This window comes from Antedon mediterranea, chromosome 1 (assembly GCF_964355755.1).
Source record: "Antedon mediterranea chromosome 1, ecAntMedi1.1, whole genome shotgun sequence".
NCBI lineage: Eukaryota > Metazoa > Echinodermata > Crinoidea > Comatulida > Antedonidae > Antedon > Antedon mediterranea.
In genome coordinates, this window is record NC_092670.1 from 3621873 (window position 1) to 3647554 (window position 25682).

A 25682-nucleotide genomic window follows, 5' to 3' on the forward strand; every position below is an offset into this window, starting at 1 on the left:
AATATATATTTACTGTATGTACAGTAGTTTTAAAGAAACTAATTAATAAAGATGTACAAGAATATGGTGATAAAATGTATCTTTGTTTTCTCTTTCTGTATAGTTATATCTACCTACACTATTAACTAGTTTGACAAGTGTGATGTACCCAAATATGGTTGTAATATGCCCAAATACGGTAGTGACATGACATCATCATGTCCATATATTGGCACATCAAATTTGTTGTCACATAAAGTTTGATAGTGTAGACAGGCTTTAAAATCAGTTTTGAAACCTGTCCAGATGGAAATGATTGTAGTCAAGGGCCCCAGTGATTTGAAGGGCCCCTAGATTTTTGCATGTTATTGTTACTCAGATAGAAATGCTTTAGTCTGCAAACTCACAGTTTTGCATGAAAGGTTTTCCGAAATTTACCAGTGTAGACCAGTTGACAAACTTTGGAAAGTTGCAAAAAAGCTAGTTTGCTGAACTTGGGTCATGGACCTTCTTGACCTGATGTTTGTGAACTCTGTCAATCAAATAACAATCTATGAGATGTTAGCGGTCATGTGATTTTGGCAGTCATGTGATCTTTCAGATAACAGTCTCTGGTAACTAATGTAGACAGGATTCATAACCTTACCCAAACGGTGGCAAACAATGGGTTTGCAAACAAAAGTTTAGTTTTGCTAGTGTAGACATAGGCTAAAGCTAAATGGACATGAGGATGTCTTAATAACTACCATATTTGGTCAAACAAAAACACTTCTGAATACAACAATTACAACACTGCACTGTGTTTGGAATGAAAATTTAATATAAAGAATGTATTTCACATTATATGTGTGATATTCTGAATGAAACACTTTACTATAAAATATATCAGTATAAAAATTGGTTATAAAAATATTTTTATGAATATTTATTAAATGAGGCTTTTGATACGGATTAAAATATAAATGTATTCTCTACAGAATAAACATACACATAGATTTATATCTTAAACAAATAAACTTGCTTACTTAGTAATGTTTAAGTTCAATACATTAGCCCTCTACCAACAGACAAAATTGAACTGGTTTTTTCCCTTTACATGTTGAAAGACAAACGTATGGTAAGTAAAAAGTCTTAATTGTGCAAAAACTTTGATCAAAAGTCAGGAATAATGTGATACACATGAATTTAGTGTAAGTCAGCTACAAATAAAAAATATAATTTACTTACTATTAAGGCTGTAAAAAGCTTATTATAAAACCCTGTTTTTTTGTATTTATATACATAACATATATTTATAACTCGTTACGACTGTTGTAAAGTGGTAGACATTTATTCTGGTAAAGGACGCCACCAGGGACACACCTCCATGGGTCATCAGTAGCTTCTTGCCAATTAGCGAGGTTTTCTTTCAGGTTTTTCAAAACATCCTGATGATCAGCATCTTTTGCGAGGTTCTTGACTTCCAGAGGATCATTATTGACATCAAATAGCTCCCATTCATCTCGATAGTAGTACTGCTGAAGAGTTTTATACCAGTTAGTCGGTTTCTTTTCTGCCGTTCTTTGCAGCGTGTCGTTGAATGTCGGGCTGACCATGATATCCAGCGCTATTGGGTAAGGAGCACCATGGTTCAGGTTGTGTATCAAACGATACTGCTGATTTCTGATCACACGCATCGGGTAATACATCGTGACCTCGTGGAGGTCATGACTGGAGAACACGGAATTCCAACCAGATGATGGCTCGGTGGTTAACAAAGGAAGCATCGACAAACCAGTTGGTTTAACCTCTTTGCTAAAAATCTTGTACTTTGGAAAGTCTACATTGAACCAATCCAGTATTGTTGGAACTAGATCAGTAGTACTGGTCAACGAGCCACTCACTTCTCCCCATCGTTCCGTATGATACGGACTGGAGATCAGCATTGGTTCCCCCATTCCTGGTTCGTAGAGATTGGTCTTGGCATTTGGAAATGGTATGCCGTTATCGGCGGAATAGATAACCAAAGTGTCATTTAAGTGTCCAGTTAACTCTAGCTGTTTCATGATTAATCCAATTCCTGGAAATTACAAAACAATTTTTTGTAGGTAATTGACAAAGTAGACATGCCATAAGTTTTTTGTTATTAGATTCCATTGCCATTTATGCAAAAATAGTTTTCTTTTTATTAATTTGAAGTTAAATCGCTGTCTATAATATACAGTTAACTCTCCTAATACCAGTCTCTCTGAAAATGGGAAACTCTCTCAAAACCAGACTTTTCCTGATATGAGGGTGCAAGAGGTCACAAATTTGTTATCATTTAAAACATATTTTGGCTTTCTAGAAAACCAGACATCAGGCCAGTCCAAGATTGGGAGAGTTGACTTTTCTTAAATTAAACTTTTAACATTAGAAAAGAGATTATATGAAGAAAATACCTTGGTCTAATCTACTGTAAGTTGTATACTGGGCTGAGATATCTTTACGGGTCTCTGGAGTGTCTGGTAAATATGGCGGCACTGCCACATCCTCTAGGGCATAGTATGTTGGTTTCCAGTCTTCGATTGAGCCAAAACCTGATTTTGCATCACCAAATTTTTCGCAGAACTGTCCATACTTACTACCCGTGCATCGATGTGGGTCATTGAAAGCTACATACAGAAAGAAAGGTCTGAAAAACAATAGTTTTAACATATTTTAGGGCATAATGTGGCTCTGGTCTTTTTACAGACTGGAAGACATGCAGTAGTTTGTAGCTTAAAGGGCTGGCTTCTGTGGGGCTACATTTAGCCTTTAAAAAATGTATGCAAATTAAATCTGGAGTCGGTGATTTTAAGCAAAAAGCACTGCACCATTCAAAAAGGGGTTTCATCATTAGGAGGCTTTCCTGAATAACCAACAACATTGTACATTTTATCATAGGCTTTTATAGCAAGGCAAGAAGAGATGTCACTGTCAATGTATTCTATTATTAAATTATATTTTGTCCAAAAAAGGTGTACTTCAACCTCAAAATTAAGATACTCAGCCAACTACTTCTATTATTGCTATTAGATTTAGATTTTTCAACCCACCCTGTATCCATTGTTAGGAACTTGTGAACTAGATTTTTAATGTTGGTGATATTTCGACCAACTTGAAGCAATGAGTACTCTTCTTCTGTCCACTCATGGTCAAACTTGTACACAGTGTCCGGTCCAATGTGCTTCTTCCCAATAATACCTTTAAACATATTTAAACAAAATGTGTAATATTAATATTTCTTGATAAAGCAAAAAAAAAATCTTAGTGAAATGTGTACTAAGATTAATAATATAGGTGGTTTGAAGTTACTTATTATAGAGAGGTAAAATGAGGCCTTAAAGACTTTTGGGAGAAGAGGAGAAAGTGACGGAGGAAAGAAAGTGAGGAGAGTGGAGAAAGTGAGGAAGGTGGTAAGTGGGAGGAGTGGAGAAAGTGAGGGGAGGGGAGAAAGTGTGAGGAGAGTGGAGAAAGTAAGGAACAGACTGGGGAGAGAGGGATGATTGGCTGGTTGGTAACTTTCCCTCTTTTTAATCAAATTTAATTCTTCACCTGTTCTGATACCGCTACTTTTTAACATGACCGGCAAACTCTTGACATTGTCAAAAGACTGGAAATGATGATATGAATGATGTAATCCATACTGGCCATTTTGATGTTGTGGAAGACCAGTTAAGATGGCAGATCGGCTTGGTGAGCAACTGCTGACGCTGGTGTACGCATGTTTAATGATCAAGCTTCTCTCTGCAAGTTTATTGAAATTTGGCGTCTTACATGCTGTGTTGTTGTACACTTGGGACTCAAAGCCGGCGTCATCACCTAATGAAAATTGAAAGAAAATAACATGGCTTTTTTGGGAAATAAATTAGTATAGGAGGACAATACAAACATTTTTCATTCACGACTTGTACAGCTAGACATACATAATTATATTATTTTGCCATACTGTATAAATTAATTAGACCTAGGCCTAGTAACATATGTTATGCGCAATTTGAACAATTTGTGCAATTGACATACAGTCCAAGTATTACTATTAGTATTATTACTTTCATATACACCACTGAGTGAGTCCTATATTTTCATATAATTTTTTTTTAAATCTCTCAGTCTCTCTAAACTCTAGCTACTATACTAATCTTACTTAGACCTTAGGCCTATTATTATATAATATAGGCCTAGTAGGCTAGTAGGCCTATTGTTGAAAACTGATGTTATTTTTTACCAATAATAAGAAGGACGTTCCTTTGCCGTCCTTCAGAACAGATCAAACAGAAGCCAATTATAAAGAAGATGGGATGGATCACCATTTTGGTAAAAAAAACTGCTGTTTTTAACTTTACACTGTATTATTTTGTCTTTGACACACACACAGTGCACACAGTGGAGGCACAGAGTGAGAAGAAGCCCACCAATAACAAACATGTCATGTGATGTGTGTCACCTGACTGGCGGACACAGCTATCGGCACGTACGGTCATGCCGCTATGTTTTTAAAGTTTTATTGACATGAATGGTTCAGTAAATAAATAAAAACTACAAATATCCATAATTAGTCTACGAATAAAATGTTAATATTTGCAAGCAATTATATTGAACGTGCTAGTTAAATCTTGAATAGTTAAATTTAGAGTCGTATAATCAAAACATGGTTAAACGTGCCAATAGCCAAATCTAAATCTTATTTCTACGCTCGAGATCATTTTTGCGAGCCGAGTTAATACATCCAGCACCGCCGCCGCCAGAATTGAGAGTGTGTGGGGATGATGCGCATGTAAAAAACTTTTCAAAGGTACAGTAAAGTCGTCGTTAAAAATAAGGATGGTATAAAAGTATAACGTTTTGTGTTTGTCATTTAGGCCTACTAGTTACTAGGCCTATGGTGGGGAGTATACTTGTAAGTTGTAGGCCTAATTAGAAGGACGGCTAGCTAGCTGCCTTCTTCGCCCCTTCGTTAGTTTAGTTAGGCCTAGGGCTAAACCTAAACTAGCCTCTAGGCCTAGCTAGAGACCTACTAGGCCTAGGGCCTACTAACTAAGGCCCACTGCGAAACAGGTAGGGGCCGGCCTAGCCTATTTTTAGTAAGCTAATATGCCATCCACCAGACGTATGGCTTCATGAAACAAGGGACGTGGCAGCTGGACTAACTAACTTTTTTACAATAATTTATTTGTATAATATTGATAATCAAAATTTACTTTTCAGAAATAAATACATATACATAGTACATACTGTACAAATTGATATGACATGATGAGATTTAATATTGACTGTTTATGCTATTACGAATACAATCAATGAAATCGACTGCGTTTTAAATGTCTGTTTTGTTTTAAATTACAGTTTAAATTCTAGATTTGTTTTAGCAAAAAATAGCGTGACTACTTCGGACGTGTGTTTCTCAGCAATTCGCCCAAGTTGTATTAATTAAAGAACAAATATTTTCCCCACATGTAACATGGCATTGTCATAATGCACTTGTCAATTGTATGACTTACTATACGACCCCCGGGAGAGGTGCGTCATGGGTGCGTCATTTACAAATAATTACTGACGCAGGGGTGCGTCAAAAAACCTAGATGGTACGTCGCATCAATGAACAAGGTGTGTCAATGTCCGTCACTTTACCACCCACCATATCATAAACAACATGGTCACAGTGCGTCAAAATGGGTGCGTCATGGTCACCTAAAGGTAAGTCACCTTTTTGACGCACGGGTGCGTCATGGTGTTCAAAAGTATGACGCAAATCGGACAAATGACGCACCTCTCCCGGGAGTCGTATAGTGGGTCATACAATTGACAAGTGCATAACTATGCTTGTAAAAAAATGAAATGCCTGCTGGTGGAACTACGCAAAATTACTATGGTCTAGAATTAGAAGAATATTAGATTAGACAAAGCTTACATTACTAAAGACAACAAATTAGTTTATGTGTACAGTGTACCCCTTTAGTTTATGTTTACAGTGTACCCCTTTAGTTTATGTGTACAGTGTACCCCTTTAGTTTATATGTACAGTGTACCCCTTTAGTTTATGTGTACAGTGTACCCCTTTAGTTTATGTGTACAGTGTACCCCTTTAGTTTATGTGTACAGTGTACCCCTTTAGTTTATGTATACAGTGTACCCCTTTAGTTTATGTGTACAGTGTACCCCTTTAGTTTATGTGTACAGTGTACCCCTTTAGTTTATGTATACAGTGTACCCCTTTAGTTTATGTGTACAGTGTACCCCTTTAGTTTATGTGTACAGTGTACCCCTTTAGTTTATGTGTACAGTGTACCCCTTTAGTTTATGTATACAGTGTACCCCTTTAGTTTATGTGTACAGTGTACCCCTTTAGTTTATGTGTACAGTGTACCCCTTTAGTTTATGTGTACAGTGTACCCCTTTAGTTTATGTGTACAGTGTACCCCTTTAGTTTATGTGTACAGTGTACCCCTTTAGTTTATGTGTACAGTGTACCCCTTTAGTTTATGTGTACAGTGTACCCCTTTAGTTTATGTGTACAGTGTACCCTTTTAGTTTATGTGTACAGTGTACCCCTTTAGTTTATGTGTACAGTGTACCTCTTTAGTTTATGTGTACAGTGTACCCCTTTAGTTTATGTGTACAGTGTACCCCTTTAGTTTATGTGTACAGTGTACCCCTTTAGTTTATGTGTACAGTGTACCCCTTTAGTTTATGTGTACAGTGTACCCCTTTAGTTTATGTGTACAGTGTACCCCTTTAGTTTATGTGTACAGTGTACCAATTTAGTTTATGTGTGCAGTGTACCCCTTATTACCAATAAACCATACAGTAAACTTACAATTATTATTGGCAAGAAATTTGGATATTTAAATTGTAAATTAAGTGGATCCACAATGTATAGACTTTTATTTTATAGTATAAACGTCGTGAGGTAATTTCCCGATTGATCGTAATAAAAACGGTACGGGGTTTGGTCTACTAGCGTTCCCACTCCCAACTCGTCATCCATTCATAGAAGCCTTAATGAAGTAAGCCCACCTGGTGGTAATAACCATAGAACTTTCCCGAGATAACGACTATACTTCGGCTTTAGTCGATAGAAGATTGAAAAATTGTTAGAGATAGAGTATACGATGTTTGATTATGTGTAGATGTGTGACTTCTTCTATTATTCAAATGATGTTCCGCAAAAAGAGATGAAGATAGGCCTAGTAGTTGGGTGTAATGTTTTTTTATATCAATTAATTTAATTATCCCAGACTGTTTATTATGCGATAAATATTATTTTGTATATATTTTTTTAATATTTATTGTTATGATTATAATATTTATAAAAAGATATGTGTTAGTATAAATTAAAAAATATAAAACATAAATAAGGAAGAAAAGCAAAGAGATTATGGAGCGGCTATTCCTGAATATACAATACTAAGTATCGTAAGTTTAAATTTATACATTTTAGGCGATCTTGATAAAGGTCAAGCGCCTAGCCTACCACGTTTTGATATTCAATATTGAATGATAAATGGAGTGGATCCACACTGTACTTTATTTTATAGTTATTATAAAGTAAAGAAAGATATCAATTAAACAAAACTAAAAAATGCTAAATGAATAATTTATATGTAACATTGGGTCATTCTTATTACCAAAGAAATTATTTATTATTAATTATATTATTAATTATTTATTATTAGGTAAAACAGTATAATTAACTACATGTTTGAATGACCATTAACTGTAGCTTGATATATATCCTACTAATAACTATCATATGTAGAAGAATTATATCCAAAGTACCAGCAAAAATCCTGAAAGCTTATATTATTTAAAAAATGCTAGGTTGGACCACTGCTGCAGTGTTTTATGTGTATGACTATTAAAATCTATACTGTATAAACCGAAGATCCAGTGTGTTCTAATGCTTTAGTTTATCAACAGACCACAGACTCTTTTTTTTTTGGAACAAGAAGACTGTACAGTATCCATATACTTTATGTATATACTGTTTAATACTACATCACTAGTTTATTGATAGTGGAAATGTTGGTATGTATGTGTAGTCAATCAATATTTCATTGTTGTTATCCGTTTCATTTTTCACCAATTACCATTTGATCTTTATGAAATATTTTCAGTGAAAAGAAAAAGATTAGGTATTATTAACTGAGCACTATTAATCAATTGAGAGTAGGCAAGGTTGTATTGGGTAACATTTGCCAATGCCATACTGCTGGTGAAAATTTTCTCCAATATTTTCTTATTTTCATATTTTACAGCCAAGATTGATTAAAATTCCCTACAATGTATTATAGTTTAGCTACCACTCCATATATTTCCTTTGTCAAAACTTATTTACTTATTTATCAGTTATCATTATCAACATACTGTATGGTTTGTGTGACATAACTTTCAAATGTTGTCATCATAATTCATATACTATTCATTATTAATATTTTATACTACAAAATTGTCATTAGGCAGTAATACGCAATTTTGCATGAAGTGATAGTGTAATATAATAAATTAGTAATAATATAGTGTAAATTACTTAATTATCTCAATATCTATTTTTAAAATAATTTTGATATTGAAAATGTGTGTAGTTTTGGTCGCTTTCTTGTCGATGCTTTTATTGTAGAACGTAATTTATTTATTTTTCTCTGTTCTGGGTTGACCAACTAGTAGCATAGGTGTTTAGCACCTGTTTGGTCTTTTCGTGCCTCCTTTTATAATTGTTTTGTCTTCTTTGTAATGTATGGCAGAAATTGAATAAAAAATGGATAAATAAATAGTTATTCATGAATATTATACTATTTTAGTGAACTCAGAATAGGCTTCAACCAGCAACCATGATCTGATGAGGCTCAATAGGGTTTTGTTTTTAGTTATTACACAACTCGATGGTAAAAATCTTGAAATTAATTACTTAAATGTTATCGCCTACTTTATTAATTCTGTTATTCACTTTATATTTGCGTTGTCATTGTAATGTAGTATTATTTTATTAGTTTATTTGCTTCTGTACTGTGGTACTGTCTGTACTGTTCACACATTAGAGACTCAAACTGTGTCAACGACTGTATTCTGCAATCAGTTCTAGACATAAGTTGAAAAGATTAGTAAAAACTAAGCGTGCAGTGTTTTAATAATCGTTACAGAGGACCAAATTAATCTTTTTAATTTACTCATAAAACTATTATTGAATAACATTTTTTGTTTAATAGATCATGACGATTTTAACGAGGTGAGACTAGAGGGCGTAGTACCCTCATAAACGGAGACATTATATGCCATCAATTCCATAATCATACTCGCTCACGATGGAAATGCACGAGATAAAAGAGAAGGTTTCCGACTATTGTTCCAAAGACACATGGAAGGCACGTTTTCCAATCTCAATCTGGCTGCCGACTTATAAAATTGGATACGCAATTAATGACTTTGTAGCCGGGATAACCGTTGCTTTGACTGTTCTTCCTCAGGGACTCGCCTATGCAAGTATAGCAAAGCTCCCAGCCCAAGTAAGTATCAACAAATACTATATGCAACCATTTTTAGCTGTTCAATATTGTTACATTGTGTATATCTAATACCCTTTTCACATCTGCATTAATTTGTAACTTGTAACAACTTGTAACCACATGTAATTACATGTTTTCATATATACATAATGCAAACTCTGAGAAATCTCTGAAGGAAAGCATAGTTGCATGCTATTTGATGATTTGTCAGTTTAAAATCAGGGTAATACACATGTGCACAGTATCGGAATAAAAAAGATCCTCTTATCACTATCAGTAAGTAAATAAGTAATATTTATTGCTTTCCAAGAGCAGTACAAATTTATAAAACAGTATAATGTAAATGAAATAAAAGGGAAAACATTAAATATAATAATACAAGACTAAACTATAAAATAAGCATGGAAAGCAGGGGATTGTTGTAAACATGGAAAGCAGGGGATGGCTCTTTATGCCCATGGGCTTGTTGTAAGCATGGAAAGCAGGGGATGGCTCTTTAAGCCCATGGGCTTGTTGTAAGCATGGAAAGCAGGGGATGGCTCTTTAAGCCCAAAGGCTTGTTCCCAACATGAAAAACAATATTACAATAATTATACAAAAATATGAATCTATTATAATTATATACAGTATTACAAATTAATTTTAATTACATGTTTGATTTATGCCGAATTCTGATAATCATTATTATTATAAAAATATCTACTATTATTTACAAGAAAAGTCAATCATAATTTTAGGTCTATATAATTTGCATATTTGTTAATAAAAATTTGTAAAAGTGTTGTATTCACACTATGCAAACCTGGTTACAACTTGTTACATTTTGCACATGTGAAATGGGTATTAGGCAATCTTTGACACTTCATGGCCATGCGTGACTCCCAGGCAATCTGGGACTGAGGGAAACTGTTTTCATCACCCATGAAAATTTGTTGGGTTTGAATGATGTTTGCATACTGTAAAGTAAGCCTAAGTAGAGTATGAATGGTAAATATGGGGACATATCATCCTACTGATGTTACTGTTACCAATTTTCTACTAAACGTATGATTTATTTTATAGCCAAATAATAAATATTTGTTTTTTATTTTTAGTATGGCTTATATTCCTCCTTCATGGGATGTTTTGTGTATTTCTTTCTTGGAATGTCCAAAGACATCACCGTTGGTCCGACAGCTATTATGTCGTTGCTCGTGTCCTCGTATGGAACGTCTAACAGTACGGATGATACGTTGAATGATCCGGCGTATGCAATAACGTTAGCTTGTATATGCGGGCTCATCCAAATTGTTATTGGAGTTTTACATTTAGGTTTGTACTGTATATAAAAATTAAAATATTTAAAAAAAACAACAATTTTGGGAAATCCAAAGCCATTCTAGGAGCATGGCACTGAGAACGTCCTTGGCACTGAGACTCCAGCAATCTAAAGATCTGTCTACACTATCAAACTAGTTTAACAAAAAAATGTGATGTGCCCATATATGGTCCATTATACAGTATACTATATTTAAGCATATCACCAAAGTAAGTAAGTAAGTACCAAATGTTTTTTGTTCAGATTAACAGGTACTGTTCTCCTTTATGGTCTAATCATTTTTTATAAAATATCAACCGACTTAAAGTTTGTTATAATGATGCTTTCCGGAGGTTATTGGGACAACCCAGATTTGTTAGTGCGAGGAATTTGTTTGTGGAAAACAATATTCTATCATTTCATGAATATTTGAGGATTTCGACTTACCGATTTCTCACAAGAATAATGAAAAGCGAAAGCAGAATGTTAATTTGTATATATAAATATTTGTTGATGGATTTAAACATGAACTACAAATGGAGAGAGGCATTATATACCTGATAAAAGTTTGGATCCTCTCTCCTTTATCTTTTTTTTGTAATGTATTATACCATATGGACAATTGTCTGAAATAAAAGTTGAATTGAAAAAAGTACCATATTTGCGCACATCACACTTTTTTTGTCAAACTAGTTTGATAGTGTAGATAGAGCTTTAGAAAATCCACAGGATTCCAGGACACTCCATGGCAATCTGTGACACTTCACTGCATTCTGTGACACTCCACTAACATTCGGGAGACTCAACTCAATCTTTTGGATTTGAAAGAGGTTTACATAAGTACAGTATGAATGATAAATATAGGAATAGGACAATTATTTTTAATTTCTGTATTTAATTCATTATCATTTCTTTGTATTATGATAGGTGCCTTGACAAGCTTTATCTCGGCGACTGTAATCTCTGGATTCACAACAGCATCGGCTCTTACGATAGGAGCTGGACAAATCAAAAATCTGTTCGGTATAAGTTACGAGGGAGATGCTTTCTATGAAGATATTATTGGTGTGATTTCAAATATAACAGACACAAAGTAAGTATTTTGGACCCCCTGCCACCCACTCCAAAAACATCTTTACTTGACATACTAAGTTAAAAAAACAACTGTATAAAAAATGTAGGTAAAACATTGTTAAAAAATAAACTGTAATTCATATTCATTTGTTAAAATAATCTTCACAGTAAAACTGAATGTACAACAATAGATTTTAAAAAGAACTATAAAAACAATTAAAAAGGTTACAATAAAGCTCAATTTACATTTTAAAAAAAAACGATACAGAATCAAATAACAGTCTGTCGTACAAAGTAGTGGATAGAATAATACACAATAGATGTTATATCATTAATTATTATCTATATTATAATAGCACTAAGCTAACATTTTTTCCTCTATCTCCTCCTAAACCGCAGGTCCGATATTAGCGATTAATTACCTTTTATCCATAGAACGGCCAATTTGTACGAAAAATGCATTTTGTAACTGTTGAATGCTGCGTTAGGTAATTTACGGCTAGTCACTTTAAATTACCTTAACTGTACTGTTTTTATATCTGATAAAAAGGTAAAGGTGAGTCCCGTGTTCTCTGAACATAGGGGAATGAGCTGTTAGGAGCTCATTGTACTAAGCCTCGGCATTATGTGGTAGGGTGGCCAGTTCCTTTCCACGCCGCCTTTTTTTTCCCTAGTATTTTCAACCAGGTACTCATTTACAGCTGAGTGGACTGGGAGTTGTCGGGAATTGAACCCGGGTCTATCTGTATGACAGTCAAGTGTCCTAACCACTCGGCTATCCAACTCAACTATATATCTGATAAAAAAATAATATGTATAACAAAACTAAATTTATAATAAATGTTGGTTTGTATGTGTTTTATCTTTCAGCGTGTGGGATCTGTTATTAGGTTCAGTGTCTCTCATTATACTGTTCCTATTAAAAGTAAGTTACTTTATGTTTTGATAACTACCAGCATTATTTTATTCCTGTTACAGTTAATGATATATTTTAATTGCTTATGTCATAAAGTAGGTTAATAAAAATGTGTGTCTCCAATTTGCTTTAATCCTGCAATAGTACACAATGAATGTTTACGAGTTCGATGGTGAGAATATTTCATGAGTTGAAAGATTGATTGTTCTATTTAACAAGGCTTATTTAATAGAGCAGTCAATATTCAATTAATATATAAACAAACAAAATATAACAATATATAACAACATTTTCTTTCCATTCAACAAATACAATACATTCATTATTTGTTTTTTATATAACCCCTAAATAAATTCCTGTCATTTAATAAGCTGATTGTGGGTCACATGGTGTGCAATAGTATGTACTATTTAACAATTGTGAAATAGACTTTTTTTGAAAAGAAAAAAAAAAAACTTATTGCGTATGAAAACAAATCTGTGTGAATTTCAATAGCAGCACCGATGTACGTTCTGCGAACGGAAGAAGCGAAGAGCATGACAAGAAGACTATGAGGTGTTGTCAACACTTTTTTACACTTATTTTCCCATTGTGTATATTTTAAAAGTTAGTTTTGATTTATTTTTGCAGGTTTTAAAAGATGCCTCAATGAAGTGGGAGGAGAGAGACCGTGATGCCCCAACAAGTTATATAGTTTTATACAAGTCTTTATGGCTACTTGGTACAGGTCAGTTGGTGTAAATTAACACAAAGCAATCTAAAGCCTTTTCTACACTATCAAACTTTATGTGACAAAAAAATTGTGATATGCTTGTATATGGACATGATGATGTCATATCACTATCATATATAAGAACATCAAAGTTTGATAGTGTAGACAGAACTTGAGTCACTCATTAACTTGCCAAACCTAATAATACACTTAACATGTGTTGCTTGTTATAATTGCTACAAGTAAAAGTTAGTTATTTTTTACCTCGTTGGGACCCTCTGTTTTCTGTATCAAAATGATTCAACTGGTAGGTTGTTATATCAATGCAACGACATGAGATGAAAGCTACCAGAACATGGAGTAACCTCTATGATGCACACAAGGAAGATATGTACTGTACATTGGACCTCCAGTTTTAAGTGATCGAGGAACCTGACGATATTTAGTTTGCATCGCCCTGTTTTAACCTTTCCAACTCTATTGAATAAAATGACATAAGTTATAGCAAAGAAGTGTTTTGAAAACATCCTTATTGACATTGGCCCTGTTCTGTACTGCATCTTTTTGAAAATAAAATTTGTATGAATATTATTTATGTATTGTTTTGTAGCAAGAAATGCTGTTGTTGTAATTGCATCAGCCCTAGTAGCTGTGATATTAGAGTCAACAGGACATGAGGATGCACTTACACTGACAGGAGAAGTACCAGCAGGCCTGCCAAGTCCTAGCCCACCAGACTTTAGTCTTCCGGGCTTAATGGATGTAAGTATTATGAGTAGAAGTACCAGCAGGCCTACCAAGTCCTAGCCCTCCAGACTTTCGTCTTCCTGGCTTAATGGATGTAAGTATTATTAGTAGAAGTACCAGCAGGCCTACCAAGTCCTAGCCCTCCAGACTTTAGTCTTCCTGGCTTAATGGATGTAAGTATTATTAGTAGAAGTACCAGCAGGCCTACCAAGTCCTAGCCCACCAGACTTTAGTCTTCCTGGCTTAATGGATGTAAGTATTATTAGTAGAAGTACCAGCGGGCCTACCAAGTCCTAGCCCACCAGACTTTAGTCTTCCAGGCTTAATGGATGTAAGTATTATTAGTAGAAGTACCAGCAGGCCTACCAAGTCCTAGCCCACCAGACTTTAGTCTTCCAGGCTTAATGGATGTAAGTATGGATGTAGGCATCTTTATGAGTAAAAGAATGGAAGCATTAAGTGGCATAGAGGGTGGAAACTGTGTGCTCAAGATAACATTGAGTACCAACAGCCTACCGGACTGTTGTATTTATTATCTGTGTTTTGAACATTTCTTTTCTTTTATGTCTTAATAGATATTAGGAGTTGGAATTGCTATTGTTCCATTAATAGGATTCTTGGAAGCTATAGCCATAGGAAAAGGTTTTGGTAAGTGTATAAAGCTCTGTCTACACTATCAAACATGTGACTAAAAAATGTGATATGCCCATATATGGTAATGATGATGTCATACACTACCATATTTGGTATATCACTACTAAATTTGGTCACACCACACTTTTTTTTAAAACTAGTTTGATAGTGTAGACAGAGCTTTAAAAAGTTTTAACACAGAAATCACAGCCCTTGCAGGCATCTGGGCTATGTACAAATAATATATTTTGTTAAATACCTATTAAATGTTATTTTCAGGTCGGCAAAATGGTTACAAAGTTGAGCCAAATCAAGAATTAATTGCATTAGGTAAGAACACAATATTTTCTATATCAATGTCCAATAATTAGTAATTCCTGTGAAATTTATTTCTGGTTAGTCAAGTCCACTCTATTAGTTAACCAATTAGTTAGTCTATTAGTTATTTCTGGTTAGTCAAGTCCACTCTATTAGTTAGTCTATTAGTTAGTCTATTAGTTATTTCTGGTTAGTCAAGTCCACTCTATTAGTTAGTCAATTAGTTAGTCTATTAGTTATTTCTGGTTAGTCAAGTCCACTCTATTAGTTAGTTTATTAGTTAGTCTATTAGTTATTTCTGGTTAGTCAAGTCCACTCTATTAGTTAGTCAATTAGTTATTTCTGGTTAGTCAAGTCCACTCTATTAGTTAGTCAATTAGTTAGTCTATTAGTTATTTCTGGTTAGTCAAGTCCACTCTATTAGTTAGTCAATTAGTTAGTCTATTAGTTATTTCTGGTTAGTCAAGTCCACTCTATTAGTTAGTCAATTAGTTATTTCTGGTTAGTCAAGTCCACTCTATTAGTTAGTCAATTAGTTAGTCTATTAGTTATTTCTGGTTAGTCAAGTCCACTCTATTAGTTAGTCAATTAGTTAGTCTATTAGTTATTTCTGGTTAGTCAAGTCCACTCTATTAGTTAGTCAATTAGTTAGTCTATTAGTTATTTCTGGTTAGTCAAGTCCACTCTATTAGTTAGTCAATTAGTTAGTCTATTAGTTATTTCTGGTTAGTCAAGTCCACTCTATTAGTTAGTCAATTAGTTAGTCTATTAGTTATTTCTGGTTAGTCAAGTCCACTCTATTAGTTAGTCAATTAGTTAGTCTATTAGTTATTTCTGGTTAGTCAAGTCCACTCTATTAGTTAGTCAATTAGTTATTTCTGGTTAGTCAAGTCCACTCTATTAGTTAGTCAATTAGTTAGTCTATTAGTTATTTCTGGTTAGTCAAGTCCACTCTATTAGTTAGTCAATTAGTTATTTCTGGTTAGTCAAGTCCACTCTATTAGTTAGTCAATTAGTTAGTCTATTAGTTATTTCTGGTTAGTCAAGTCCACTCTATTAGTTAGTTTATTAGTTAGTCTATTAGTTATTTCTGGTTAGTCAAGTCCACTCTATTAGTTAGTCAATTAGTTATTTCTGGTTAGTCAAGTCCACTCTATTAGTTAGTCAATTAGTTAGTCTATTAGTTATTTCTGGTTAGTCAAGTCCACTCTATTAGTTAGTCAATTAGTTAGTCTATTAGTTATTTCTGGTTAGTCAAGTCCACTCTATTAGTTAGTCAATTAGTTATTTCTGGTTAGTCAAGTCCACTCTATTAGTTAGTCAATTAGTTAGTCTATTAGTTATTTCTGGTTAGTCAAGTCCACTCTATTAGTTAGTCAATTAGTTAGTCTATTAGTTATTTCTGGTTAGTCAAGTCCACTCTATTAGTTAGTCAATTAGTTAGTCTATTAGTTATTTCTGGTTAGTCAAGTCCACTCTATTAGTTAGTCAATTAGTTAGTCTATTAGTTATTTCTGGTTAGTCAAGTCCACTCTATTAGTTAGTCAATTAGTTAGTCTATTAGTTATTTCTGGTTAGTCAAGTCCACTCTATTAGTTAGTCAATTAGTTAGTCTATTAGTTATTTCTGGTTAGTCAAGTCCACTCTATTAGTTAGTCAATTAGTTATTTCTGGTTAGTCAAGTCCACTCTATTAGTTAGTCAATTAGTTAGTCTATTAGTTATTTCTGGTTAGTCAAGTCCACTCTATTAGTTAGTTTATTAGTTAGTCTATTAGTTATTTCTGGTTAGTCAAGTCCACTCTATTAGTTAGTCAATTAGTTATTTCTGGTTAGTCAAGTCCACTCTATTAGTTAGTCAATTAGTTAGTCTATTAGTTATTTCTGGTTAGTCAAGTCCACTCTATTAGTTAGTCAATTAGTTAGTCTATTAGTTATTTCTGGTTAGTCAAGTCCACTCTATTAGTTAGTCAATTAGTTATTTCTGGTTAGTCAAGTCCACTCTATTAGTTAGTCAATTAGTTAGTCTATTAGTTATTTCTGGTTAGTCAAGTCCACTCTATTAGTTAGTCTATTAGTTATTTCTGGTTAGTCAAGTCCACTCTATTAGTTAGTTTGTTTCTATTATTTTGGAAATATTCTTTTTTTCAAACCAACAATTAGTAAACTAACCTTCTTGTATGACCCTGTCATTATTTTTTTATTTATTTTTTATTTATTCGACTTCTCACTAACTCAGTTAGTGAAGGATCTGGACCAACAGGTGGTAAACACCTCTAAAACGGTCCAGTCCCAATTTGCACAGTGGCTGTGTGTGACAGTGGCTGTGTTTGTGCACCGGGGTAACCCCCTACTCGTCTCGAAAGATGTACTAGGTTCTTTAAAGTGAGCATGAGCTATGTGTACACTGGACCTACGGTTTATAGTCCTTATCCGAGAAGACTCGTTCTACCACCAGAACCATGGAGCGAGTGAGCCTCGAACCCTTGCCGATGTTATGGCTACGTAATTACGGTTCCACTGTCTTAACCGCTCGGCCACTCACTCGCTGTATTAAACAGAATAGGCCCTCTAGAGGTCAATCTGTTTGATGATAGATCGTCATTATTTCTGAAGAAGAATATTTCCAAAATAACTTATATCTACAAACCAGATGAACAGTTTCAATCATATTGTTTCTATTTTTGTACTTTTTCATTTTTAGGTAGTTGTAATGTTTTGGGTTCCTTCTTTTCATCTTATCCTGTAACTGGAAGTTTTTCTAGGTAAAAAAATTAGTTTTATTTAATTTGTAAAAAATTTAGCAAATTCAAATTTTCAAGATTATAAAATAATCAAAACAATTTGGTTTAGACTGTTTGTGAAACTTTGTTTTCTTGTGCCATATATTGGCACATATCATATATGTATAGTATCATTTCACTTTCTGAAAATACTTTATTTAAACTTTAAAAAAAATTCACTAAAATGTTCCTTACATACAGAACATCAATCAATAATCAGTCAGGCGTGAAAACGCAAGCAGGAAACTTAGTAACCGGTACTCTTGTTATATTGTCATTACTCTTCATCACTCCTGCGTTCCAGTACATTCCAAAAGCGGCGTTGGCGGCCGTCATCATCAGCGCAGTCTTCAATATGATGAACTTTCGTATTTTTCTTCAATTATGGAAACTAAACAGTACGTTCTTTTAATAGTGATTTGTTAAGTATAGAACCAAAATGTCACAATATTAAAGTGTGATAGATCAAAAAGTATATATTATTTTTATAGTATATATTCTATAGCCTGAATGAAATCATAAAGATATATGCCCCCCTAAAAAATTATTATTTTTTATCTTTTTGTTGAATCTTTATTTATCATGATTTTGGGGGACAATATATCTTTAAGTAACTTGTTTAAATCAGATAATATCAGTATTTACTACATTAAATTATGCCATATGATTTGTTTAATAGGCAGACATTGTCACAAACCATACTCTTATTTTTTTTAAATTACAGAACTGGACTTGTTACCTCTGTCTGCAACATTCATCAGTTCTTTGTTCTTGGGAGTAGCATATGGCACATTGATTGGGATTGGCATTGATCTTCTAATACTACTCTATCCGAGTGCGCGTCCACAGATAAAGGTAGAATTTCTGGGTAACTCTTTTACCAGGGGTCAACATAGAGGTTATGGAACGGTGGTTCCGGTTGGAGGTGAATCGGTTCCTGATGATGGGTTACTTTTTGGCAATAGGAAGGTATGGTTCTAATGCATGCTGTATAGTATAAACTTACTGCATGTTCTTTTGCATTTGATCTTTCTAGTTTTGCATGTGATAGATTATGTTGTGCATGTGATAGATTATGTTGTGCATGTGATAGATTATGTTGTGCATTTGATTATGTTGTGCATGTGATAGATTATGTTGTGCATGTGATAGATTATGTTGTGAATTTGATTATGTTGTGCATGTGATAGATTATGTTGTGCATGTGATAGATTATGTTGTGCATGTGATAGATTATGTTGTGCATGTGATAGATTATTCTGTGCATGTGATAGATTATGCTGTGAATGTGATAATCTATGCTCTGCATGTGATAATCTTTGTTGTGCATGTGAAAGATTATGTTGGGCATGTGATAGATTATGTTATGCAAGCGATAGCTTATGTTGTGCATGTGATTATTTTTGTTGTGCATGTGATCAAACTGAAAGTGCAAATGATTAGCGTGTCTTGTTCAGTGATATACATGCACATGTGTTTACCATGTGTGTTTTATACAGTAGAAATCTGTCTAATTTGCATCCTACTGTAATTCTTGTCATGTAGTGACGTGGGTAGTGCATGCTTTTTTTAAAACTTTTTTCTGGGCATAAACTTTATTTCTGTACTTTAGTGTGAATTAAGTGTTGCACCAAACTTGATTCACTTGTATCTAGGTGAAATTTGTTTTGATACCTAAGCACAAATTACCATTTTCTACTGCTATGATACTGTTATATCCACTTTTTGTGAATAAATAACCCAAAGTGGGTTTACTGTCACTCAGTGTATATCAACATAGATGCTTTTTAGTTTAGAGTCTACCATGCACACCATCAAATGCACCCATTGCCATCAAATTTAAACTCTAACCTTTTTTTCTGAAACCTGTGTGGTATATCAAACTTATGATAAAGTACATCTGTGTGCTGCTTTTCTAGAATCATGTATGTTTTATTTTATGAAAAAAAAAGTTTGTTTATTTAATCATTTGGACTTTTTAATTGGAATGTGATATCTTAATGTTGTGATAAATAAAACACATACTTGATTTCCTGTCACAACATTTTAACAAGAGGTCATAGTATCATATCAATAATATAAATATATGCCAAGTTAGACACAAGTACCCCCTTTAAAATGATGAGAAGAGGGACGCCAACTATCCTGTTTAAACACCCTCAACTTTCTTTTATTCATCCAAAAAATACAGATACAAGCATTTATAAATATATAATATAACATACTAAAAGAATGGATAAAAAGGAATGAGAGAAAAGGCAATTACATGTCTATCGAGCTCAATTCCCAAAATAAAATGACATAAATATCAAACATAATTATGTGAGAATTAATTGATATCAAGATATGTATTATAACATACTAAACCAACCCGGAGCTGCTTCTTCTTTTGAATACTGCTTAACGATCAAAACAAGCAGGGATAGCTTAGATAGAATCTCATGTTATATTTTGATACAGACATTTGCTTTAAAATGTTTTCAAATATTGTAGGCTTCAGTTATATTTTAAGCTGGTTTGCGTGTTTTACTCTTACAGTAAATTGTTCTACTGTATTTTTTGTTTGTAGCTAAGTCAAAAGTTACTAGAATCACGTATCCACATTTACCCATTTTAGTTTAACACACTGTATTAAGTAGCACAAGTTAATTATTAAGTATCCATAATTACAACAGATATTAATGATTCATTTCATTAGTTAGTTTTCCTACAATATTATTTTTCTTCCATAAATTCTGTCTTCATTATTAGTGCATTAATAGACAAGATATACAAATGACTGTTATGTTTCTGTCTTAGGAGATGTGTGTACGTGAAACAACATTATATTGAACATAAATTTGCATTAAAAGTTTATTAATCAGTTTTGCAATATCACGATATAATTATTATATTATGTTTGAGACAACAAAGAATCTTTGTCTCTAAAGAAATTAATATAATGTGTTCAAAGGATATCAGAAATACATTTTTAGTATCATATTTTTCAACTTAATGATGTCAGAATTGAATGCACTCAAGCATAACTAATGAGCAGTTTCTGAGAATTTGTGAAGGTTTTTCCACCTGCAGTAGTAATTATTATACAGTACTACAATGGTTGGGTAATGTGGTATGAATGTAATGATAATTAACTTTAAATATGTTCTGTGTTTTTATTTAGAAGTCATTCCAGTATATTGTTTAATTAAAATAGTCAATGGATCTTTTTCACAAGTTACCTGTTACGTAACTTTGATTTAATCAAATAAAAAATATAGATATCTTTCAAAGGGAGATGATGACGTAATGATAAGGGATCGGAGAGGCATGGGTTCAAGCCTGACTGTGCCATATTGTGTCCTTGAGCAAGGTGCTTCACTCTTGTTGCCTCGTCTTTCGGATGTGGTATAAATCTGTTGGTCCTGTGTATAAAGAAAAAGAGAAATGTTTACATTATTCGAAAAATATGAGGAATATACCTGATCTTGGAGGCGCTGACACTGCACTGCTGGCTGCCGTGGGTCTGTAATGGGCGTAAAACTAATTTTATTTACATTTTTATTTACATTTCAGTTTGACTTGGGAACTATTACAGTAGTTCATCTATTACAAGGACTGTTTTATCCATCTGCTGAGTTCATTCAAGACAAACTCACGAGTGAGATTGTTATGAACCCTAAGGTTGAGGGCGCCATAATAGATTTTGATCGGATAACAAACTTGGACTATTCCATTATTGTAGTAAGTTTCTTTTTTTCAGGAGCCTCGTCTGAAATTGTTCACTACCCACCCCCAATTTCCCAGCAGAGATAATCATATTTTATATTAATAATTATATTTAAGCATCTTTGCCTCATCTGTTTTTAATCTCTCGCTACAGCGTTGAATAGTACATGCAGGAATTTCTTGTGGACTGTACATATGATTAATTTTATTCCAAACATCAAGTTTTAACTGACTTGTATTTCTATAAAGCTCTGTCTACACTATCAAACTTAATGTGACAAAAAAATGTGGTATATGGACATGATGATGTTATATCACTACCATATTTGGGCACACTTTTTTGTCAAACTAGTTTGATAGTGTAGACAGAGCTTTAAAGGAATTTTAAAACTCGCAATGATGAAATTATCAGTAAACAAAAGGATGGTTCTGGCTTGCTCTATGGTTTTTTTGATCCCTTCTGTAAAATGTGTAATTTCTTAATTTTTTTGTTCTTAGGCTTTAAAAGACTTTGTTGCAGCCTTTCAGAAAAGCCGTGGCAGTATTGACATCGCGTCCATAAAGGGCACCCCAAGTGATAACCTAGTTGCCCGTCAAGTGCCTGTTATAATTGTTTTTACTGGAATGAATGTAGGTATTTCTGATTTCATTCTAAATATATTTATATACAACCATAACTATATAGAACCGAGTATAGTCCCAGCGGGCCTAAGTATAGCATTTGGAGAACATTTTTGGGATTGTATTAATAATGCGATTTGCCATCAAGTCTAGTGTCTGAATTAGGGAGTGGGATTATACTCGAGCATGTACTAAACTCGGTCATGTAATTACTTCTGATTTACTTTTTATATTTTTATTTGTCATTTATACTGTTCTTTTGCTTACTTTTATTGTATGTTAAACTGTACCATGAAAATTATATAATAATATATAGAAAGAATAAATAAATAAATTAGCCAAGTAAGTATGTGCTCTACATACAGTACTGCCAATTTGTTAGGTCACATCAGCATCTATGGCTAAATTCTGATAATGAAAACCAAACAAATATCCGGTCATCTCTGCTTGTAAATGTTAATGTCAAAAGTAATGTACGTGGACCGTTGGGAATTTTGACACAGTTTGTGATTGCCTTTTACAGGAGACGATTGAGAACCAGCTGAAACAGGCGGAGTTTGGTGACGCCGTGGCATTCTGTGCTGACATGAACACTGCCCTCAGTAGTTTGGCTTCAAGTTGTAAGTATTTGTTTTAGTTTAATGCTTCTTTTGATTTCAAACTAATATAAAATTAAATCATTCGGTAAATATCTTTTGAAGTGGCATTGTATCTTGGTGGTTAACAAGCTTGCTTACCAATCACAGAGTGTTGGGTTCACGTCATTTGCAAGTTGTTTATTTCATGTTTGTGATATGTACACAGACACAATCAATTACGTTGTCTGTTTTTTTCGAAAAAGAACCTAGTGTTACAGATACAAAATAAAATCTATATCCAATTTTAGAAATTTTATGACAAACAACAACGTATATATTCTCAAAATCATTAAATATATTTAACTGTACATATTCTCAAAATGTGCGTATTTACACATCTTTAAAGAGAAGATAACAAACACTATTGTTATATTTCTAATGTATTTAGCTTCATAATCTCAAAATCAAAAAATATATTCTAAAAATGTGCGTATGTACACATTCTGTAAAGAAAAGATGACAAATACTATTTAATGATCGTATGTTGTGGCAAAACATGAAAATCGTGTTCACGTTCATTGGCCACATCATAATCGTAGAAATGCGCATATACTCATTTAATTCAACCCGAAACACGTCCCTGGCGCTGATAAATGATCAGGCCAAGTTTGGACATTAGGGCTAAGATGTACAAGTAGAGAAATAATACCAACCGGAAAGGATAATAGTAATTGTTGGGAAGTGTTTTGAAGATATGGACGAATATACTAGATATACAATGATAAGCCGTCTAGTATTGGTAGATAAAACATCGTATGTGTTTTAGATAAAGGTTAACATAGATAAAACATGCCTTGCATTCATTCAGTTAAAAATCTATATATATATATCTATATGATATAATTTAAAAATGAATTATTATCAAAAATACAAATATAAATTAATACCAAATATACAAATATTATATATTAGTATTTTGGTTTTGTTGCAATTATGAACCTCTGGCCCCACAGGGATCTGGTTGATTATATTTTAATGTAATAAATCCTATAAAGCATACAGCAACTAATTTATGTTGATGATCAAAAACAAACTCCTACTCCTACATGATGCAATAAATAAATGAAGCGCATTATTGTTGATGGTCCCTAGAGGGCGCTGATATCAAATGTAAGCTACTGAAAGACAAATGAACATGTTTGCGCAAAGCATGTTATTTAATTTACTGTGTGTCTCTCATTAATATTGTATTTATTACAAATTACAGAAACATTGTATTGTATCTTGCCACATTCATTAAAATATCTCCAATTCAAGATGACTGAATATAATCACAAAGCTCAAACCTGTTTTGTAGTGTATATGAGTTCAATCCCACACCAAAATATAGGCTAAATTTGGACACAATCGTTTGACAAATTCCATTTTTTGTCATACCCAAGCCTCCTGGGACTATACTTGATCATATATTTAACAACAGACATGGCTTCTATGTACTGATTGCCACAGAGGCAGTAACCATTGGCTTCTATGTACTGATTGCCACAGAGGCAGTAACCATTGGCTTCTATGTACTGACTGCCACAGAGGCAGTAACCATTGGCTTCTATGTACTGACTGCCACAGAGGCAGTAACCATTGGCTTCTATGTACTGACTGCCACAGAGGCAGTAACCACTGGCTTTTATTAAGTCAATTCCTAATTAGCATACATAGTTACATATGTGTGTGTATAATCACTACAGCAGAAGAACTATGTTCTCGGCACCTCACGTCTATTTTGTGATTCACCCTCAATTTCAACACCTCATTGTTGATAGAATCTCACTTTGTATCTGGTAAATAATTTAATAAACATGATTTAGTTTTAATACATAGCTCTGTTAACATTGTCAGATTTCATTAAAAACCTAATTTGGACAAATATAAAAAAAACAAGATAGTTGTTGCATGGGAGCTGCATGTCTTTAAAGCTAAAGATTGGTGGGATGTAACACTATTTCCCCACCCTCTTTTCCCCCTCTCCTCCACCGCCCCTTCCCTGAACTGATATTAATCGTTTTGTTTTTTTTAATTTAATTTCAGATGACTAAAACATTAAGAGGAACTTTATTTGAACTTGATTCTGTATTGAGGAAAATCTGTTTATAATGATTAATGTAACCTGTCAGCAGTGATTTCATTGAATGGTTTATTTTATCAATAAGTTTAAAACATTTCCTCTCGTTCTATGCCCTATATAATGTGTTTATCTGCAGGCCAAGGTGTGTTCTGTATCCAACAACTTGACACCGATTTTAAGTGATTTTCTACTAGTATCGGTGCCAAATGCTTCACTTTAAATCCCAGGGTGTTGGCTTCAACTCTTGCTTGCATTGTGGTATGTCCTATGTTTGATAAGGGCAAGGTGTGTTTTGTATGACAGAACTTCACTATCAAACTTTATGTGACACAAAAAAATGTGATGTGCCCATATATGGATATTTGATGTCATATCAGTACCGTATTTGGGCATATCACTACCATATTTGTGTACATCGTACAGTTTTTTGTCAAACTAGTTTGATAGTGTAGACAGAGCTTAACAGAACTTCACTTTATTTATCAGTGACTTTGACCAGTGGTAAATGCTCTGGTTCAAATCCTGGAAAAAATCGTTTCAAATCTTGCATGTTTTGTTCTGTGAATCAAATCCCAGTGAAAGTCAACATCAAGACCATGATCACCCCAACTATACCCCCAACCCCCTAAACCCACACTGGCTCTAAACAAATCCCAGTGAAGGTCAACATCAAGACCATGATCATCCAACTAT

General features: G+C 33.6%; 2 protein-coding genes across 2 annotated transcripts; one reads left to right on the plus strand and one right to left on the minus strand.

Moving 5' to 3' along the window:
- Window positions 1–52: 52 nt before the first annotated feature.
- On the minus strand, window positions 53–4377 carry LOC140053817 (N-sulphoglucosamine sulphohydrolase-like). The gene is made up of 5 exons (XM_072098520.1): window positions 4208–4377; window positions 3535–3801; window positions 3036–3183; window positions 2400–2632; window positions 53–2038 (listed from the first exon to the last, which is right to left on the minus strand). The coding sequence occupies exons 1-5, from the start codon at window positions 4290–4292 to the stop codon at window positions 1272–1274; spliced, it is 1500 nt and encodes a 499-aa protein (XP_071954621.1). The 5' UTR covers window positions 4293–4377; the 3' UTR covers window positions 53–1271.
- Window positions 4378–4730: 353 nt separating this feature from the next.
- On the plus strand, window positions 4731–25682 carry LOC140053769 (sodium-independent sulfate anion transporter-like). Its single transcript, XM_072098517.1, has 16 exons — window positions 4731–4879; window positions 9186–9482; window positions 10577–10793; window positions 11707–11872; window positions 12724–12778; window positions 13400–13496; window positions 14092–14243; window positions 14804–14876; window positions 15141–15191; window positions 17882–17942; window positions 18162–18358; window positions 18685–18929; window positions 21516–21683; window positions 22167–22298; window positions 22813–22909; window positions 24953–25682. The coding sequence occupies exons 2-16, from the start codon at window positions 9282–9284 to the stop codon at window positions 24958–24960; spliced, it is 1920 nt and encodes a 639-aa protein (XP_071954618.1). The 5' UTR covers window positions 4731–4879; window positions 9186–9281; the 3' UTR covers window positions 24961–25682.

Excerpts from the sequence above, each read along its gene's own strand:
- LOC140053817 (XM_072098520.1), bottom strand. The coding sequence starts at position 4,292 with ATGGTGATCCATCCCATCTTCTTTATAATTGGCTTCTGTTTGATCTGT. Across the intron at positions 3,802-4,207 it reads GAACGTCCTTCTTATTATTG|GTGATGACGCCGGCTTTGAG; the intron begins GTAAAAAATAAC and ends AATTTTCATTAG. Across the intron at positions 2,633-3,035 it reads TTCCTAACAATGGATACAGG|ACCTTTCTTTCTGTATGTAG; the intron begins GTGGGTTGAAAA and ends ATTGTTTTTCAG.
- LOC140053769 (XM_072098517.1), top strand. The coding sequence starts at position 9,282 with ATGGAAATGCACGAGATAAAAGAGAAGGTTTCCGACTATTGTTCCAAA. Across the intron at positions 11,873-12,723 it reads TCAAATATAACAGACACAAA|CGTGTGGGATCTGTTATTAG; the intron begins GTAAGTATTTTG and ends TTTATCTTTCAG. Across the intron at positions 12,779-13,399 it reads TTATACTGTTCCTATTAAAA|GTTTTAAAAGATGCCTCAAT; the intron begins GTAAGTTACTTT and ends TTATTTTTGCAG.